At 41.8% G+C, this 21,971-nt stretch overlaps 1 protein-coding gene across 2 annotated transcripts in view; it reads left to right on the forward strand.

Annotated features, from left to right (window-relative positions):
* Positions 1-21,971, forward strand: part of LOC140464870 (coagulation factor XIII A chain-like) — a 113,245-nt gene that overhangs the window by 27,318 nt on the left and 63,956 nt on the right. For both annotated transcript variants that reach the window (XM_072560434.1, XM_072560433.1), the window contains exon 3: positions 11,840-12,028. In XM_072560434.1, coding sequence (XP_072416535.1) covers positions 11,840-12,028 — 189 coding nt within the window. The remainder of the gene's footprint in view (positions 1-11,839; positions 12,029-21,971) is intronic.

Consider the following 21,971-nt stretch of genomic DNA (forward strand, 5'->3'; position numbering starts at 1 on the left):
TCTGCTTTCACCACAGCTTTATCATAATCAAACGGTGTATCATTTATCTTAGTACTCTCACAACATTTGAGTGTCAATAAAATGTGAATTTGAGTACAGATATCTTTCCGCCCATTTACTTTTTACACTAACCTCTTTTGTCATTAACGTGCCACTGTCATAGACCTTTAATTCAGTAGACAGATGTTAGTGTCAGCTTAAACACCCGATGTCAATTTATGCAAACATCTAGCTAAGTATTCATGCTTCTCTGTCTATTAGCGTCAAAAATAAAGAGATGGTGAAGGTTCCTTAATATTTTCTTGTTAAGATCAAGAGACTTATTTTATGATAAATGTATTTTCTATTTCACATTTCTGTGTTGTCTGCGCTTGTCAATACACTGGGAAACTGGACAAAATAATGAGAAGTATTTAGAATGCACCCATCCATCTGTGTTATTGCATTAACAAATGAAATGAATCTAAGATGACAAATGTGCACATACATGCAACATACAAATATAAGCCCTTCAGTCCCTTGAGCAGTTTTGACATTCAGTAGGATCATTGCTGATCTGTTTGTGTTCTGAATTTCATGTTCCCATCTACCTGGTAACCTCTGATTCCCAACAGGTCAGACAGCATTCGTGGAGTGAGAGCAAGCTAATGTTTTGAGTCGAGATGACTCTTTTATTAGAGCCGATGTGAAGTGTGGAGGGGACAGCATAAATATTTGATCTCTCTCTTCATGGATGCTGCCTGATCTGCTGTGATTTCCAGCATTTTGTTTTTGTCTTCGGTACAGGTTCAACCTGTGATAATTTGTTCCAACCTTTTGATTCCTAACAGGAATCTAACTCCCACGATATTAAAAATATTCAATGACCTCCCCCATCTCCACCTCCTTAGGCAGAGATACAAAACTGCATGACTCTTAAGAGAAAATATTTTCTCCTCCTCTTTATACTAAGAGGGCAGTCCCTAAGTTTGAAACAGTTTCTGCTGGTTCTAGACATGCCTACAAGAAACAAATGTCCTTTCCATGTCTACTTTTGTCAAGACTATTCAAGGTCTTATACACTTCAATAAAGTTGCCCCTCACTTATGTAAATTCTGTCACCATGCACTGGGGTAACCCACTGGAAATCGAGCCCTGCTAACCCTGAAGTTGTCACATAAATTAAAGCTTATTTTTTGAAAACGTATGCGCAAAATCCCCAAACCACCTTAATTTTTAGATGCAGGTTGATTTTAAAAAGTACCAATTAGGTTCCTGTAGTTAAGGAACATCATTAATAATAACAGGCCATTAAACTTTAACCAAGTTAAAGATAAACTGTTATACTAAATTAATGTAAACTCTATTAAAACTGTAGAATCCTGGTAAGCTCCTCCTTATACACAGACAGTCAGACATAAACAGAGGGAAAAAAACACATGGGCAGAGGGAAAACTTGAAGAACAGTGCCTTAGCCTTTTGTTTCCAAAATCTGTTGAATTGGTTCTGACTGATCTGAATGTATCACCTCAGCCTTCCTTTTCCAAATGCTTCCACTGGTTTGCAAGAAGCACAAAAGTGGCTGTTTCGCTTAGCGAGAAGTCTCTTATGTTTCCAATTCAAACTCACAACTCGGAGCATCTGCTGAAGGCAGGCTAAGCTACTTTCCTTCTGGCTTAAAGTGATTTGTTGCAAATGTTAAAAAAGCACGGAAATAAAATCGCACATTTTTGCAACTTCTGTGGAAACAAACCCAGCCTATCCGAACTATCCTCATAAGACAACCCACTCATTCTAGATATCAGGGTGGCAAGGTGACTCAGTGGTTAGCACTACTGCCTCACTGCGCCAGGGACCCAGGTTCAATTCCAGCCTCGGGCGACTGTCTGTGTGGAGTTTACACGTTCTCCCCGTGTCTGCATGGGTTTCCTCTGGAGGCTCCAGTTTCCTCCCACAGTCCAAAGATGTGCAGGCTTGTTGGATTAGCCATACTGAACTGCCCACAGTGTCCAGGGGTGTGTAGGTTAGTTGCATTAGTCAGGGCGAATATAGGGTAGGGGAATGGGTCTGGGTGGGTTACTCTTCGGAAGGTCGGTATGGACTTGTTGGGCTGAAGGGCCTCCTTCCACACTGTAGGAAATCTGTTTTATTCAGTCTTGTCAACCTCCTCTGAACTGTCTCCATCACATTTAAACAAGGAAGTCAGGACTTTACACACTATTCAAGGTGTGGTCTCACCAACACCCTGATATTAATGAAAACAGAAGTTGCTGGAAAAGCTCAGCAGGACTGGCAGCATCTGTGGAGAGCAGTCAGAATTAAGTTTTAAAAGGTTTTGATTTTTAAAATGATTACCAAGATGAACCATTTAGAATCACAACAGCTTGGTAGCAGGCCATTCATCCCATTGAGTTCACACTGACCCTCCAAAGAAGATCTCACCACATAACCCTGCGTTTTCTGCATAGTCCACCTAGCCTACACACCCCTGGACAGTATGTAATTGCCAGTCCAACTAACCTGCATGTCTTTGGACTGCAGGAGGAAACCCACGCAGACACAGGGAGAACATACAAACTCCACACTGACAGTTGCCCGAGGGTGGAATTGAACTTGGGTCCCTGGCGTTGTGAGGTAGCAATACTAACCACTGAGCCACCAGGCTGCTCTTTGTTCTGTGATAGAATTCTGACTTTTGTAAATGATGAGTTACGTTTTATACAATAAATGCTGATGAAGTTGTCCAATTTGCCCATCAGCACAACAGTGATTGGCCCTGAACTACCACTAGAGTTCACCCAGCCACCTGCCATATTGCCTGCGGGTTTGGTCTTCATATCTAGAGATATTCTTGTTATAGAGGGAATGCAACAATGGCTTACCAGACTGATTCCTGGGATGGTAGGACTGACATATGAGGAAAGGTTGAATTGGTTAGGATTATGTTCACTGGAGCTTCGAAGAATGAGGGGGTGTCTCATAAAAAATCTCTGAAGTTCTAACAGGAACAGACAGGGGAGATGTAGAATGATGAGCAGACCAGTAGCAGTTATCACAGTCTAAGGATATGGGGCAAACCATTTAAGACTGAGATGAGGAGAAATTTCTTCCCCCATAGAGTGGTGAGCCTGTGGAATTTACTGTCACAGAAAGAATACAAGGCCAAATATTGTATAATTTCAAATAGGAGATGAATATAGCACTTGAGGCTGTGACAATCAAAGGATATTGGGGAAAAGCAGGAAGAGGATGGATGGCAGAACAGGATCGAAGGGTCAAATCGCCGACTGCTGCTCCTATTTTCTATATCCCTGCAACTTTGGTGGGAGATCGGTTAAAACAGCCATTTTTGTTTGTATTTGGACAAGCTACAAAGCTTGTCAAACTCCACAGGGTGGGGGAGTCTAAAACTAGAAGGCACAGGTTTAAGGTGAGAGGGGAAAGATATAAAAGGGACCTAAGAGGTAACCTTTTCATGCAGAGGGTGGTGCATGTATGGAATGAGCTGCCAGAGAAACTGGTGGAGATTGGTACAATTACAGCATTTAAAAGACATCTGGATGGATATATGAATAGGAAGAATTTAGAGGGATATGGGCCAAGTCCTGGCAAATGGGAATGGATTAATTTAGAATATCTGGTCAGCATGGTAAATTAGACAAGGTTTATTTAGGATATCTATTTGGCATTGACAAGTTGGACCAAAGGGTCTGTTTCTATAATTTAAAAAAAATAGAATTTCTACAGTGTGGAAACAGGTCCTTAGGCCCAACAAGTCCACACCAACCTACCATAGAGTAATCCAACCAGACCCATTCCCCTATCCTATTACTAATGTCCTTAACCTACACATCTCTGAACACTATGGGCGATTTAGCTTGGCCAGTTCACCTATCCTGCACATATGTGGATTGTGGGTGGAAACTGGAGCACCCAGAGGAGACCCACACAGACATGGGGAAAATGTGCAAACTCGACACAGACAGTTGCTCAAAGCTGGAATCGAACCCAGTCCCTGGTGCTATGAGACAGCAGTGCTAACCACTGAGCCACTGTGCCACCCACTTTGTCCAGCTATTGTACAGCTCCACAATACTAAATATCAATCCAAACACAGTTTTTTTTTCCAACTTGTTTAGTTTTATTAACCACTTATCTTTAATGTTTCACTGTCTGATGCTTTCAGTTCAGAAAGCAGATGCTGACACCAAAGTGCTGATACCTGTTTTACAGATTGGAAGTACTCCGAGGCAACCATTTCTTTGAATCAATTGCATCCAGCATTAAATTCAATGGTAGTGTCAGAATTGAAGTTATAACCACTTACGAGTCCTCTGATTGTGCAGTGTGACAGAACAAGATTTAATTGAAGTATTTTTGTGAGTTTGTGCTTATTGTCTTGTGTTTTTTTTCATTTAGATCATTATGGGATTTGTAAATTCTAATCTGCACATTCAGAAGCAGTTTATAATCTCAGCCAGGAATTCTCTTTACAGCAATCATTCCTCCCTCAGAATGTTTATCCATAAAAATAAGTGCACAGGAGAAAGATTGAATTGTATTTCTGAAAGGTGCTTAGGGTGGAATGGGCTGAATGACGTACAAACAAGTGGCTATTAAAATCATTGGGAGCTGACAACACAGGCCGATTATTATCAGTGGCTGACAGTGGGAAGTTGAAATACCTTGGGCAGGTGACACAGAGCCAAGTTGTGGAGATGGATAATGCTGGAAAGGAATGATACAGGGCACAATGTAGTGTAGGTAAGCAGAAGACCACATGGAGTGATAACACCATGACATGAACGGGTTTGAATTTCACAGGGGCACTTGAGAGCAGCACTAGATCAATGTAGCTGGAGGAGGATGTGAATGTTGCTATAGCAACGCAGCCTCCTTGACTTCATCTGTACCTCCAGACAGCTCTCTCTCTTGTGGTTTAAGAGTGTAGGTTTTATAAGGCCAGGCATGGCAACTAGTAAGAGCCCATACTGAGTATGTGTGGGTGCATGGACCTGAGTGTTCAAGGTGTAAACTGGATATAAATAGGTGGATATTAACAGGCTGTGCTCCTCTGATTCTGTGAGGTTCACTGACCACATACTAGACCCCAGCAGAATCATAGAATCTTGACAGTGCAGAGAGGCTATTCAACCACGGAGTCTGCACCAACCCTCTTAAGAGCTGGAACAAATTACTGCAGATGCTGGAATGTCTACAGAAAACAACGAATGGTGGAGATCATAGCAGGTCAGAGAGCATCCATGGAGAAAGAGGGAGCTAATGTTTCGAGTCCAAAAGACTTCATCTCCGAAGAGCAACCCACCCATAAGCATCGAAGAAGCAGACTATTTGTTCATTGTCACATGGCTGTTGTAGGATCTTGCTGTGCACCTGTTGGTCACATTTCCTACATTATGCCATTGACCGCACTTCAAAAAATGCTTACTTGGTAATAAAGCACTTTGAGAATCCAGGGAGTGTTCTAGAAAGGCAAGTCTTTTTCTTTTCTTGCTAAGCCAGGGTAGATAACAGGGGCAAGGTGTATAGAGGTAGCTAGGATTTTTTTCCCTTTGTATTAAGGACCATGTATGTAGAGGAGTGTCAGGTGATGCACTTCGGTTGGAAGAACACTGAAAGAAATATCCAATTGGAAGTACAATTCTAAATAAGGTGCAGGACCAGAAGGAGCCTGGTGTATGCACACACGGATCATTGAAGATAGCAGGGCAGTGGAGAGAGCAGTAAATAGACCATACATTGTTCTCAGCTTTATGAATAGGGGCAAAGAGTTCCAGAGCAAAGGTGAACTTGTCCTTGTTAAACCTAAGTTGGAGTATCGTGTGCAGTTGTAGATGTCACATGATAGGATAGTTGCAAATGTATTGTAGAGAGTGCAGAAGCGTTTTACTAGCAAGGTTCCAGGGATAAGAAACCTCAGATATGAGGACAGATTGAAGAAGTTGGGAGTGTTCTCCCTGGAGAGAAGGAGGCTGCGATGAGATCTGACAAAGGTCAGATTTTGATGAGGTTTCAAAATGAGCAGCTTGGACAGAGTGGATTGGGTGAATTTGTTTCCACTTGTAAAAGAAATGGAAACGAGAGGGCATGTATTTCAAGTGATAACGTTAGGCTGCAACTGAAGTGAGAGTGATGTAAGAAAAAACATTTTCACACAGCGAGTCGTTAGGGTCTGGAAATGTGGTGGAAGCAGGCTCAATTGAGGCATTCAATGAGGCATTGGATGGTTTTTGTTTTGGATAATAATCGTGGGCAGGGAAATGAGGAAAAGGCAGGAGGTTGGCACTAGATAATAGAATTGGACTTGGTGTTAGAGCCAGTCCAGAAACAATGGGCTGAATGGCCTCCTGCACCAAAAAGGAGCCAGAGACAGTTTCTGTAAACATAAATGCTTTAGAGCAAAACAATAGGTTCATAATGCTACCTTTGGAATGGAAGTGCATGCAAAGCATAATAATGCGTTACTACAAGAATGCTTTGCTCTTGGCTCTCAAATATTGGAGCTTTACAAGTTTTTTTTACTGTAAGTGAGGAGGAAAGAGTTAAATTGTCTGTAATGGCTAATTCATTGGATTTGAAATCATTCATGAATTCAACAACATGAAAAGTGTTTTTCTAATTACTTTGCTGTGTGATTGTCCTTGTTCAACAAGATGGGGAGTTAATACAACACTTACTATTCTGAGCATCCAGTGTCTGCGTCAAACACACCCGAGGTCGATTATTGTGTGATTAGATACGCAGTAAAGTTCCCTTTGCTTTGACCCGTCACTGTATCTCGGCTCAAACCTCAGAACAGAATCAATTCCCAGTGGCATCACTATGAGATTTGTACAATTCTTAAATCCAGTTGAACACTTTGCCTTGCACTGAAGTGGAGAATTAATCATCAGCTGCTTCCACTTTGAAATTTTGTCATAGGTGATAAATTAATTGTAAACACTTGCAAATTTTTCAGTTCTTTACGTGTGATAATAGTGGATATGGTGACAAAATGGACAGATCAGATTATTAGGCAAATGTCGATTGAATGAAACTAAAAGTAGGGAAACTGTTGTGTTTCTCTTTGCGGTAGGTTTAAAGGGAGGTAATGTACCCTATATGCCTGAAGATTGAAAGATGAACATTTAGAATTCATTTCATTCAGATGTATTTTTAAAAGTAGGTCACTTGCTAAAGCAGGAAGGAAGCATAATTGGGGAAAAAGAGAATTTGTGATTTTTAAATGGGGGAGAGGAACAGAGAAACAAAAGCTGTGAATTTCCTCAGGGTTTTTCCTGATCTATTGATGTAATGCTAATGAAAACCTGTTGAGCAGCTAACACAGAATTTCTGCCAGCAAGATTTTCCCAGGAAATTCCCAGCAGAACTGAAGCAAAACTCCAGACAAAGAGCCAGACCTCTGCAACAGTTAAGTGTCCAGCAAGCACAATGAAAATTAATGGATTCATTGAACAAGCAAGGGCAAAAGTTTATTTTGCAGAATTCTGTAATTGTGTTTTGCTAAGGATGTTATTTTTAATTGTTGCAAAGGAACCTGTGAGGAGAAGGGAAGTAGTAGACATAAGCTTGTATTTCTTGTGATTTGAGAAAGGGAGGACTGCAAATGCTGGAGATCAGAGTCAAAACGTGTGGTGCTGGAAAAGCACAGCTGGTCAGGCAGCATCTGAGGGACAGGAAGGTCGACATTTCGAGCATGAGCTCTTCATCAGTAACATTCCTGACGAGGAGTTTATGCTCGAAACATCGACTCTCCTGCTCCTCGGATGCTGCCTGACCGGCTGTGCTTTTCCAGCGCCACACTTTTTGATTGTGATTTGATGAACTAGTTACAAAATAGTTTGTTACAGCTAAGAATTAGAAAGTGAAGCAAAGCAGCAGGATTAGCTGTGCACATGTCTGTAACGTGAGATTTGAATACACAGGCGCCTGAAAGATCATGAAGCAGGGATTCTTTATTCCCCTAGTCTCAGTTTATTACAAGTATGAAAGAAAATTTAAGGCTAAGCAAGAGGCAGCATTTATATGGAATTAAGCATATGGTTTACAACTGTTTGAGAAAATCCTTTATCTGTCTGATCCTTCTCCTCCTTGGGGCCTCCTTCCCCCAAAGACACCTTTTCCTCCAGAAATGGTCCATTTGACTGCTCTGCTTGGTGTCCTCCCTCTGTGTCGCCTCCTGCTGTTGGAGGCTGCCCTCCCTCACCATTGCAGCTTGTTGTTGCTGGGCGTTATGTTACATATTGATTATTCAACATGTGACAGGAAAGCTTAGAACATTGGCATTCAGTTTTAAAATGTAAACTATCTAAAATGTACAACAGAGATAAGCAGTAAGGTATACAAGATATCGAATAAATATAGACCGAAAGGTAGTGTAAAACTTGAAAGGATCGAAATCTTCAGAAGATGCCCTTTGTGCATCAGGTAACCCCCACCATCCGAAGACCGCACTGTGACTTTCCTTCTCTACAAGCTGCACCCCTCCTTTGTGCCACTCTCTGCCACCCCTCATGGCTCTTACCTGGAACTTCCTTATCAAAAGCTACTACTGAATCTATATTCACCACCCTATCAGGTAGTGCAATCCAAACACTAACCATTTGTTGCATACAGAAGTTTTACCTCATATTGTCCTTGGCTGTTATGGAAATGTGAATTGGTTTGTGCCATATACTGGACATGGGATCACACAAGATGAGTGAGGATAATGCCAGTGATGGGGACTGTCATGGAATACAGACATTCACTGCTTTTTGATCATTTATGGAAAGTAGCTTCCTAACAGCAGTGCAAAAGTTTAAAAATTGCAAGACTTTTTTTAATTTTGCCAATTGACTACAATTTCCTATTTACCTCTGGTCACCTTTGTTTTATATGTGTTTTGGCTTCGTATTAAACATGATGAAAAGGGAAAGATATTTTTAAAAACATACTACACTAAGGGTGGCTCAGTAGGTAGCACTGTTGCCTCCCAGCACCAGGGGCCTGGGTTCAATCCCTGCCTCGGGCAACTGTCTCTATGGAATTTGCACGTTCTCCCCTTGTCTGCGTAGATGTGCTCTGGTTTCCTCCACAGTGCAGAGACGTGCAGGTTAGATGGATTGGAAGGATTTGCAGGTTTGGTTGGTTAACCAGGGGAAATACAGGGATTGGAGGGGGTCTTGGTGGGATGATCTTTAGAAGGTCTTGTACATATTCGATGGGCCAAATGGTCTGCTTCCGCACTGTAGGGATTTAAAAATGCTGTTAAGGTTCCATTCTCTTTCAGCCTAACATAAGGAAATGGGGTTTAATTTGATTGTACAATTACTGTTTCAGAATTCTGCATGTTTGTCCTGCGTAACCCATTTCCATCAAGTTACAGAGGCAAGGCAGCATTACTCCAGAATGTTTCTCATAGACGCAATCCTTTTGGGGCTGTTATTTTTAAAGCTAATTCATAATTGATGTGCAAAAGAACAAAGATATTTCCATTAATATATATGAGACTTCACATTTGCACATTTTCTATTGTTCAGAAAACCATCTTAAAGTGCTTAGCTTGCACAGCTGATGTGTTCTCATTCAGCAGCCGTCCTCTGACTGATTGTTAAATTGGTGCTTTGTTATGGCGACAGAGCCAGCAAGCTATTTCCCCAGAGAGGGACTGAGCTTTATGAAACAACTATTGCAGCTAAAATGGTTCTAGTCGGCAGCTACAATTATCTTTTGAAGAACAAAAATGCCATGTCTGCCAAACATACAATTCTAAAGCATGGTGAATATTTCAGATATAACCTCTGGAGTAACATTTGTATAAAACAAAATTCAGAATTGAGTTCAGCTTCAAACATGTGCTATGTATATAACCGTATTACTGCTCTCATTTTGAATCTGTCAAAGCATTTGATATAGATGTGTTTTTATTTCTTCTCATAAAGAGAGACGCTATTTATATAAGAAACAGTAAAAAGCGAAACTGACCGTGTTAAATATTTCTGCTGCTAAGCACTCAAACGATTTCAAGATTTGATGTTTACATCGAAATCGCTGTCATGCACATTAGTGGACTGAAAATTCAAAATGTATGAAACCTTATGTGCTGAGTTTGTGAATTGATGATATTACAAGGATGTTGCCAGGGTTTGGAGGGTTTCAGCTCCAGGGAGAGGCTGAATAGGCTGGGGCTGTTTTCTCTGGAGCGTTGGAAGCTGAGGGGTGACCTTTATAGAGGTTTATGAAATCATGAGGGGCATGGATAGGGTAAATAGACAAGGTCTTTGTCTCCGGGTAGGGGAGTCCAAAACTAGAAGGCATTTAGTTTTAAGGGGAGAGGGAAAAAATTTAAAAGGCACCCAAGGGGCAACTTTTTGATGCAGAAGGTGGTGCGTGTATGGAATGAGCTGCCAGAGGAAGTGGTGGAGACTGGTACAATTACAACATTTAAAAGGCATCTGGATGGGTAGATGAATAGGAAGTGTTTAGAAGGATAAGGGCTAATTGCTGGCAAATCAGACTAGATTAATTTAGGATATCTGGTCGGCATGGATGAGTTGGACCGAAGGGTCTGTTTCCGTGCTGTGCACCTCTATGACTCTACACAAATCATTGTCCAATGTTTAGTCTCAGGTTCAAGTCCTAAAGGGTAATCTAAGTCCATAATATGGCAAAGGTGAGGTGTATGCATATTTCTGCAGGCCATTGTACCACTCACCATATTGGTGATGATGGTTCTGAGGAACACCCTGCAAAGGAGGAAATAAAGTGTTTAAATTGGGGTTGAATGCTTCTCTCAGGATACATTCTCAATTTTCAAACACCCCATAGCCTTGCTGAACTTGCACAAGATGCTGATCGGAAAAGAGGTGTGGGGTGTGGGGGTTGGGGGGGGGGGGCTCTGTACTGATCCACATGTGAGCTGGAAAGAGAAGGAGAGTTCGTTCCAATTCCATACTGCTCTCTTCCCACCCCATCCTCCTCTCTGCCCTCTCAACTTGTGTGTTACAATGGGAATGAAATGGAAAACCATTAATACATCATTAACAACAACACTATCTTAACATAAAAATGTGCTTTTATCCAGACTTACAGCATGTTTTTATCATGTATGCAAACAATGTTATAAAAGCTTAAAGTTGCATAAGAGCTTTATAAACGCTGGTATGTATTATGAACATACTTGCAATTAGCAAATGCATTAAAGCATTTTCACGCAGAAATATTAAAAAGAGATTGGCAATGTTAACCATCTGAAGCAAAAATAGATTGTTTGAAGCTCTACAACGTATTGAGAAGCATTTGTGGGAGGAAAGATTGGAGGGTGGCTTTGTGGTCAGTACTTCAGTCTCATCACAGGGACCCCGGATTGGATTCCAGCCTGGGGTGACTCTCTGGATGGAGTTTGCACATTATCTCTGAGCGGACTTGCTCCGGATGATCAGGTTTCCTCCCACAGTCTGAAAGGTTGTGAAGTTGTCCTGTGGTGTCCAGGAATGTGCGGGTTAGGGGGACTAGCCATGAGAAGTACAGGGTTACAGGGATTGGGTGGGATGCTCTTTGGAGAATCAGTGGGCCAAATGGCCTCTTTTTGCACTGTGTGAACTATATGATTTATAATGTAGTGGAACTGATGGGTGGTAATACAATTGAAATCTGTATAAAATGTACTGATCAACTTGTATGCTTCCAGTGTTTCTGCTTTCAATAATTGTACTTAATGCTGCACTTCATTTTAAAAAGGATGGCTTGAAGAGAGAACTATCTCTCCCTGAATGAATTAAAAACAAAGTGCAATGCATATAAAAATAACTCAACTGTCTGACAAAGAATTTACATTTTATTTTTGTTTCCATTAAAGCGTTTCTGGAGATATGGAGCGTTGACGTTCACCCAAATCCAGATGACATTAACAGGAGGCAGCATCATACAGCGCTCTATGATTGCAGCAACCTTGTTGTGAGACGTGGTCAGCCTTTCCAAATCACCATCACTGTCAACCGAGCAATCGATTTGGAAAAAGACAAGCTGTGGATTGAGTTTTTGATTGGTGAGTACGTTGACAGAGGGAGCCTGTGTAACATGTTCAGATCAGTGCGCGTGCCCCAGAATTCCCTTTGGTTGCTGAAGACAGAGGGAGATCATGTGACTCTCCCTGTGAATTATCGTCAGTTCTCAGCCGTACTGTCGATATTCGAGGTGTTGAATGCAGCATTGGTTGGCCGGATTCTCCCAAAGTTAAAGCCGGCACGCATTGAGACGTTTTGGGGAAGGCAGAGCTCAGGGAGAATTGACCTATAGGGTAACCGATGGCAAATGGAGGGGCAATTATGAACATATGAGCAAGATTCAAGCTGAGGTCATTCAATAAGATTGTGGCTGATCTGATTTTAACTTCTACTTTACATTCCTGTACATCCCTGATAGTCTTGCAACCCCTTGGTAGTCGAGAATCAATCTAGCACTGCCTTAAAAATATTGGAGGATTGTGCATCCACTACCGTTGAGGATGGGAATTCCAAAGTTGTAAGGAGAAAGTGAAGCGCTGGATAATAATTGAAAGTAAATGTCATGCAGTAACATGTCACGAAACTGGGGCAATTACTTCCGCCAGCATTTTGTTTGCTGATTTTCGATATTATAATTTTAGGGTGCAGCTATATCTGAGCTTGTCAAACCTGCAGCTTTACATTAGAGTCCCCGGGAACTGAACATTCATTTGCAGGACCCTTCCTTGAGCAATGCAGGGAGCAAAGACATAAAGAAAACTTGCAGGGCATTAAAATCAACATTTCTTATTTTTTAATATCTTTATTAGATTGGAGCTGTCAAAATAATTGTTATGGGGCAATGACAATGACATGCCATAGAACATAGAACATTACAGCACAGGAACAGGCCCTTCAGCCCACCATGTCTGTGCCAACCACGATTTGGCACCAAATGTCCTTTTTTAAGGAGGGAAATCTGCCATCCTTAGCTGGTCTGGCCTACTTGTGAATCCAGACTTACAGTGACGTGATTGACTTTTAAATGTCCTCTGAAGTGGTCTAGCAAGCGACTCAGTTCAAAGGCAATTATAAATGGACCACATACACAGTCCCCCTCCCTATCTGTGTCCTCCCCAACCTATCCCCTAACTTCCTGGGCTATTAGACTTCTGCTGCCATCCCTCCCATCCCCTCTTCTCCAACCCCCCCCCCCCCCCCCCCCCCCCCCCCCCCCATCCTCCCTGGAGTCATCCTGTTCACTGATTCTGGCGCTGCTCCCCTGACTTCGGTTGTGGATAGAAGGTATGAGTGAGTGAGAATGAGGTTAAGAGATTGAGGGTGAGTAACAGATGAATTCAGGAATTGGTGGAGGCTGGTACAGTTACAACATTTAAACGGCATCTGGATGGGTATATGAATAGGAAGAGTTTGGAGGGATATGGGCCAAATGCTGGCAAATGGGACTAGATCAGATTGGGATGTCTGGTCAGCACAGTCAAGTTGGACCCGAGGGTCTGTTTCTGCGCTGAATGACTTGAAGTAAATAAGTCTTGCGAACAGTAACTCTCAGCACAATCTGGTTCAATCAAAACCAGAGGGGAAAACGTGAAAGGTGACAGTGTTTAACTTTAAAACAGGCAAATTCATTATTCAAAATGAAACATCGGTTGATTGAGATACAGAAAATACATTCTTATAAGAAGGAAAGGAAGAAAAGCAAAAGCTGGAGATACCCTGGAGGATTAGAGAACTTAAAAATAAGACATGATAAGAAGGCGTATAATAATGCCAGAGCCCTAATAGAAAATCAAGCAGAGCCTAGAAATTATGGATGGAAATCAGTATCTGTGTGCGTTGCCAATCAAGTGGGCTGCTTTGGAAGGTGTTGAGTTTTCTTGAATGCTGCATTCCTCCAGGCAAATGGAGCATATTCTTCCCGTATATGGTTGTGGGGAGTGGGAAGTGCAACGCTTGCCATGGAATGTTCAGCCTGTGACCTGCTCCAGTGGTTCTGGCATTGATGTGGTTGGTCCAGTTGAGTTTCTGGTCCATGACGGTTAGGTCCACAACACCGCTGTAAAGTGGTCCTGTGGAGATGTCCCAGAGTTATGAAAAGAGAGTTAGTGGAAGTGCAGAGGTGGGTTCAGATGGAAAAAATACATACTTTCAGAGTATCAATGAAAGGGGGAAATACTAATTAAACCCTTTGTATCAGATTCTATAAAGAAATGTGATAATGGGACACAGGAGGAGATGTAATTTGGCTGACCATAGATAAAGATGTAGAAATGAAGAAATTAATGTATTTCTCATGGTAATATTATAAGGTGTCATGGCTTGTATGATATGAGCATTAGTGAAATCAGGGACGAAGTATCTGAGACTCCGATAATAATCTGTCAGACATCTCTGGGTTTGGAAGTTGTGCCAGAGGACTGAAATATTGCCATGAAATACCTCTGTTCAGGTAAGTAAGAAGGAATACACGAAGTCATCACAGATCTGTCAGCCTAACATCAGGAGTTACAACTTTCTACAGACCATAGAAAAGAATAAATAAATATTTAGAATTCTTAAAAACAAGCAGCACAGTTTTTTGTAAAACTAAAATTGTGCCTGAAAAGCATCGTAGAGTTCATAGAGTCATAGAGATGTACAGCACAGAAACAGACCCTTCAGTCCAACTAGTCCATGATGACCAAATATCCTAACCCAAATCTAATTCACCGCAGTACCCGGCCCATATCCCTCCAAAACCTTCCTACTCATGTATCCATCCAAATGCCTTTTAAATGTTGCAATTATACTAACCATTTCCTCTGGCAGCTCATTCCATACACGTATCACCCTCTGCGTGAAAACGTTGCCCCTTGGGTCTCTTTTGTCTTTCCCCTCTCACTCTAAACCAATGTATTCTAGTTCAGGTCTGCCCCACCCCAGGGAAAAGACTTTGTCTATTTATCCTATCCATGCCCCTCTTGATTTTATAAACCTCTGAGGTCACTCCTCAGCCTCTGACGCTCCAGAGAAAACAGCCCCACCTGTTAACCTCTCCCTATAGCTCAAATCTTCCAAACCTGGCAACATTCTTGTAAATCTTTTCTGAACCCTTTCAAGTTTCACAACATTCTTCCGAAAGGAAGGAAACCAGAATTGCACACAATATTCCAAAAATGGCCTAACCAATGTCCTGTACAGCCATAACATGACCTCCCAACTCCTGTACTCAATACTCTGACCAATAAAGGAAAGCATACCAAATGCCTTCTTCACTATCCTATCTACCTGCAATTCTACTTTCAAGGAGCTATGAACCTGCACTCCAAGGTCTCTTTGTTCACCAACACTCCCCAGGACCTTACCATTAAGTGTATAAGTCCTGCTAAGATTTGCTTTGCCAAAATGTAACAGCTTGCATCTGAATCTGAATCTGAATTAAACTCCATCTGCCACTTCTCAGGCTGTTGGCCCATCTGGTCCAGATCCTGTTGTAATCTGAGGTAACCCTCTTCGCTGGCCACTACACCTCCAATTTTGGTGTTATCTGCAAACTCACTAACTGTACCTCTTATGCTCACATCCAAATCATTAATATAAATGACAAAATGTAGTGGACCCAGCATCGATCCTTGTGGCGCTCCACTGGTCACAGACCTCCAGTCTGAAAAACAACTGTCCACCACCATCCTCTATCTTCTATCTTCAAGTCAGCTCTATATCCAAATGGCTAGTTCTCCCTGTATTCCATGAGATCTAATGTGGCTCACCAGTCTCCCATAGGGAACCTTGTTAAACGCCTTACTGAAGTCCATATAGATCACATCCACCACTCTGTCCTCATCAATCCTCTATGTTACTTCTTCAAAAAACTCAATCAAGTTTGTGAGACATGATTTCCTATGCACAAAGCCGTGTTGACTATCCCTAATCATTCCTTGCCTTGCCAAAAACATGCACATCCTGTCGCTCAGGATTCCCTCCAACAACTTGCCCACCACTGAGGTCAGGCTCACCGGTCTATAGTTCCCTGGCTTGTTCCTACTACCTTTCTTAAACAGTGGCATCACGTTTGCCAACCTCCAATCTTCCAGCACCTCACCTGTGACTATCGATGATACAAATATCTCAGCAAGAGGCCCAGCAATCACTTCCCTAGCTTCCCACAGAGTTCCTTGTGGCGCTCCACTGGTCAGATCCTGGGGATATATCCATCTTTTGTGCATTTCAGAACATTCAGGACTTCTGATAAATGCAGAAGGAGACCATTAGGTACATCCTGCCTGATGAAGGGCTTATACCTGAAACGCTGATTCTCCTGCTCTTTGGATGCTGCCTGACCTGCTGTGCTTTTCCAGCACCACACACTCTCGACTCTGGTTTCCAGCATCTGCTGTCGTCACTTTCTCCCATTCAGTGCATCCTGCCTGGTGCTTTGAAAGATCTCTCAATTCTTTGCATTCTCATGCTGTCTCTCGCAGGCCTGTTATTTTAGTTTCCCTTCAAGTATTGATCTGATTTATCTCGGATGTTACATCGCTGCGCAGCCCAAATTGCAACAACTGGCTGAACGAAAATAAAAACTCACTGAGACAGTATTGTTGTCTGTGGTTTGTCAGTCTCCATTGTTAAAATAGACTGGTGGCTAAAAAAGCCCAAACCTTGACACACATGAACAGTTGGATCCATGCAGCAGATGGACAAATACATGACTTCCTCCGCTTGTCCAGTACTTAAGGTTCAACCTCAACTTGGAAAACAGAAGTTTATGAAAACAATATAAAATATGAAGGATGTTGTGAAACCTGAAAGGGTTTCAGAAAAGATTTACAAGGATGTTGCTGGGATGGAGAGTTTGAGCTTTAGGGAGAGGTTGAATAAGCTAGGGCTGTTTTCCCTAGAGTGTCGGAGGCTGAGGGGTGACCTTTATAGAGGTTGATAAAATCATGAGGGACATGAATAGGGTAAATAGACAAGGTCTTTTTCCTGGGGTGGGGGAGTCCAGAACTAGAGGGCATAGGTTTAGATTGAATGGGGAACAATACAAAAGAGGCCTAAAGGGCAACTTTTCACAAAGAGGGTGCTACGTGAATGGAATGAGCTGCCAGAGGAAGTGATGGTGGTTTTTGCAATTGCAACATTTAAAAGGCATCTGGATGGATATATGAATAGGAAGGGTTTGGAGAGATATGGGACAAATACTGGCAAATGGGATTCGATTAATTTAAGATATCTGGTCGGCATGGATGAGTTGGACTGAAGGGCCTGTTTCCATGCTGTACATTTGTATGCCTCTCTGACTGTACATCATCTAGTTTTGAGTGACCGATTATAGGAAGATGTGAAATCTATTGAAGTTGTACGTCAGAGATCTTCTATATTCAAAACAGGACAAGAGCTTTATTGATGAAGAGAAACTGGGGTCATTTTTACTGGAACAGTGAATTTTAGTATTTGATCTAACTGAGCTATTCCAAATGGAAGTTTTTGATGAGGTAAACCAGAGAAAATGATTTCAATGGCCAAGCATGGGTAAGTACAGAGTAAAAGCTTCAACATGAAAACCATGAAAAAAAGAAATTGAAAGGTTTTTTTTATATATGCAGAAAGTTACTAGGGCATCGAATACTTCACTAGGAACAGTGGTGAAAGCAGAGGCGTAATAACTTCTAAAAGGGAAGTGAATAAATATTTGAAGAAGAAGAATTTAGGTCAATAATCTTGTATCATTCCCAGAAGAGATTCAGGTAAATACTCAACTCATTTAGTAAAAGATGAAAGAATATATGATTCATATATTCTGTGACAGACTATGCAAATTTCAGTGCTGATTAAAAAAATAGATTCTGCAAAAATCATAAAATCTACACATTGTTTTTTTAAAAAAATCTATTTGTTGTACAAAAATTATTGGTACTATTGTTCTCAGTGATGTTTTTCATCAACATTTACCAAACATGTCAACATCTCCCTTTTGCCTTTTTTTTTTCGCAATGCAGTTCCCAGCTCTGGCCACAAGTTGTCTCCCCAGAGCAATGTTTCTGTGAGTCTCCTCCCAACTCTGGTCAAAAACAGTGGATTGATTTTAGTTAAAAGTAAAAAAAAAGGATCACGGTGAACTAATGGACCTATTTTATTGTAATAGTTCCAAGCTGTATAAAACTTCAGTGAGGCTACATATGGAGTATTGTGTGCAATTCTGGTCGCCACACTATAGGAGGGAAATGGAGGCTTTGGAGAGATGCAAAAGAGGTTTACCAGGATGTTGCCTGGATTGGAGTGTATTAGCTGTAAGAAGAGTTTGGGAAAAACTTGGATTGTTTTCACAAGAGCATTGGAGGCCTGATAGAAATATATAAAATAATGTTAAAAATTACACAACACCAGGTTATAATCCAACAGGTTTATTTGGAAGCACTAGCTTCTTTATCAGGTGGTTGTGGAGTATAAGATCATAAGACACAGAAATTATAGAAAACTTTTACTGTGTAATGTAACTGAAACTATATATGGAAAAAGACCTGGTCTGAAAAGATCAGTTACACCACACTGTAAACCTTTGCTATAAATTCTGTGTCTTACCATCTTATACTCCACAACCACCTGATGAAGGAGCAGCGCTCCGAAAGCTAGTGCTTCCAATTAACCTTGGTGTTGTGTGGTTTTTTACTTTGTACACCCCAATCCAAAACCGGCACCTCCAAATTATAAGATAATGTGAGGCATGGATAGGTTGGATAGTCAGAGTCTTTTGCCCAGGGTGGAAATGGCAAACACTAGGGAGCAGAGGTTTAAAGTGGGAGGGGAAAAGTTTAAAGGAGATGTGTGAGGCAAGTTTTGTTTTGCACAGAGGGTAATAGGTGCCTGGAATGCAGTGCCAGCAGAGGTGGTAGAAGCAGATAGGATAGCAGTGGTTAAGAGGTAGTTGAACAGATCGATGGACATGCAGGGAATAGAGGGATATGGACCATGTGCAGGTTAAGAATGGCAACATGTTCAGCACAGACATGGTGGGCCAAATGGCCTGTATCTCTGCTGTACTGCTGTATGTTCCTTGTTTAAGTAAGATAACCCAACAGAAAAATGTTCATTTTATCTCATGTTTTTAACCTGATTGTATCTGATGGTGCTGTCAGGCTGTTTGCTATTAGCACTGGAACATGAGTGAGGTGGCACTGTTACTCCAGTACTATGGACAGAGTTAGCACAGAGTTAGATGTTGCATAGTTACCCCAACATTTCGTTGCTTGGACGCACAGGTGAGGGGAAGGGGATCCATTCTCCTCCACTTAACAAAACCCTGAGTTCAAATCCCAACAGCAGACCTCCTGCTTTATTGCTGCCTCCCATTCACCTTAACACAAGACTTTCCTTAAGTGGCCTGAAGGATTATTTAAATTAGCTTCAGGAGTCCATTACTATCTAAAAGCAGAGGTTGTTGCACTGATTAAAACCACGCAGGATTGGTTTCAAAATGTTGCTTGGAAGCTGCATTAAAGGAACACTCACTCGTCTGAATTGGAGATTCCTTTCCACATTGTTTACTCTGTAAGAGCCTCAGTAAGGACAAAATTATGCACTTTTATTTGGTTGTATATGAACAGTAGAAGCTGTAGATTATCCAACTGCAAAAAGCCTTTGTGCTTTCACAAGAAGGCCCGAACTAGTTCCTAGGATGTTCAAAATCAAAGCCACGTCCCCTCAGTTTTGTGAGGAGCAGTGTTTGTGGAGGATATACAACAGAAGGTTGACACAGAGCAGCAATGCAGGTCTTTAGGACATACAGCATTCATCATTTATCATCATTCTTTATACATTTATTTTATTCATTCACGTGATGTGGGTGTCACTAACTGGACCAACGTTTATTACCCGTCCCTGGTGGTAATTCGCGTTCTGAAGAAGGGTCCCTCAACATGACTCACCTTTCTCTCTCTCTCTCCACAGAGATGCTGAGTTTCTCCAACCCATTTCTGATTTTGTTTCAGATTTCCAGCATCCGCAGTTCTTTGGGTTTTTTTCTTCAGTAGATTTGATTTGTTTTTAATCGAAGTGTTTGCTCACATTGTAGCACCCTTCCAAGGCAAGTGGGCGTTGAATTCTGGTCACCTCGCCTAGAGATAAGGAAGCTATCACCGTTAGACAACAGCCCCAAGTTGGTTTTAGGACTGAACACATATATGGTTCAGAATGGGAAAGCTCAGCAAGGTTTCCTTCTATTCGCAAACCAATGGGGTTGTACAACATCCCAGTGGCTCCCCTATCAGTCTTTTGAATGGTATTTGAACGCATGTCGCATTGAGACTATTAGTCAACCCAGCTAGTTTACTAGAGCAGCAGCACACCCAGTTCACCACCATATCAGGGAGGCAGTTTTGCATATTCGATTTTCTAGAATCCTAGAATCCCTACAGTGTGTAAAACATGCCCTTCGGCCCAACAAATTCACGCTGACCCTCCAAAGAGTAACCCACCTAACCTACACATCTCTGGGTAATTTATCATGGCCAATTCACCTGACCTGCACATCTTTGGACTGTGGGAGGAAACCAGAGCACCCGGAGGAAACCCACGCAGACATGGGGAGAATGAGCAAACGCCACACAGTCAAAAACAAAATATCAGGAGGCAAATATCACGTTTTGATCAACCTATCTGGACATGACATGCTACATCTCCATGTAGGATTTGAACCTGGAATCTAGACAATTATAACAGGAACAAATATCTCTGAAAATCAGCCTGGTTAACTGATTTTCTTTCCTGTATAATGTGCGATACAATATAAATTACTCTCCTTGCTGCCATCATGAAACAATTTTGCAGAGTAAGTCTTGCAGACAGATGCCACATAAAGCTATCTTTAAGAAGCTGTGCGCACTCAGAACAAGTGACTTCATGTTTTGGGTATGCAGTAAACAATCCTTATGAAGAAAATAATTTATATAACACACAAACCATCTGTGTGTTGTTATTGAGCTGGCTGAAACTGCTCTTGGAATACATAAAATCAATCATTAGGGGCGAGAAGGTTAATTCAATAAATGTTTAAATGTATACCAATTATGATCTTGTTTATCGATTAAATGCAGGCTTTGTTCTCCATTTTCTGGTGGTAGGGCTGTTATGGCACAGTGGTAGTGTCTCTGTCTTTGGTCCAGGAGGCCTCGGTTGAAGGCCTACTTCATGGTGTGTCATAACATCTCTGAACTGATTGATTAGAAACAAAATCAGCTTAATGTGCGTCATCTGGGTGGTACCAGGTTGAAATGGCTGTGGAGGGACTGAGGATGATGATTGCTGCTTTGTCCAAGACGGGAACTGGATTTTGGTTATTGTTGGTGTTAATTGTTCATTAAATACCAAGTGCACTGAATTCAAGCAGTTATGTATCACATGATGCTCCTGCGAACTGGCTTCTTCAAATCAGCCATGTTCCCGCCTCTGAGGAGCCTCAACATTCATTTTTACTGGAGCTTTGTTTCACTGCTGTCAGCTCTTGGTGGTCAGTGCCAGTAGGGAAGAGAAGCAGCAGCAGAGATGGGATGTCTACTTACCCGCAATAGCACCTTCGAAACCCACAACCTCCACCGCTCAGAAGGACAAGGGTAACAGGTGAGTGGGAATAGCACCAACCTGCAGACACCTGTCCAAGTCACACATCATCTTGATGTGGAAATGTATCATTGTTCCTTCATTGTATTGCTGAGTGAAAAATCTCAAACAGCAACACAGTGGGATTACCTACACCACATGGCCTGCCCTGGTTCAAGACCCAGCACATTCTTGGGGAAATTGGGGATGAGCAAGAAATGCCATCATTGCCAGTGATGCTCGTAACCCATGACTGAATAAAAATAAAGACACCAAAGGTACACTGTCTTTACTCATTAATCAGCAGTTCCAGGTAAAGCTACCAAGCCACAGGAAAAATGCACAGGAAGTTTCTGAATGCGCTATCTGTATCAAGATAGTGACCTGACTCTGAGTTGGTCAAGTCATTCC

The sequence above is a fragment of the Chiloscyllium punctatum genome, chromosome 41, assembly GCF_047496795.1.
Source record: "Chiloscyllium punctatum isolate Juve2018m chromosome 41, sChiPun1.3, whole genome shotgun sequence".
In the NCBI taxonomy this organism is placed as follows: domain Eukaryota; kingdom Metazoa; phylum Chordata; class Chondrichthyes; order Orectolobiformes; family Hemiscylliidae; genus Chiloscyllium; species Chiloscyllium punctatum.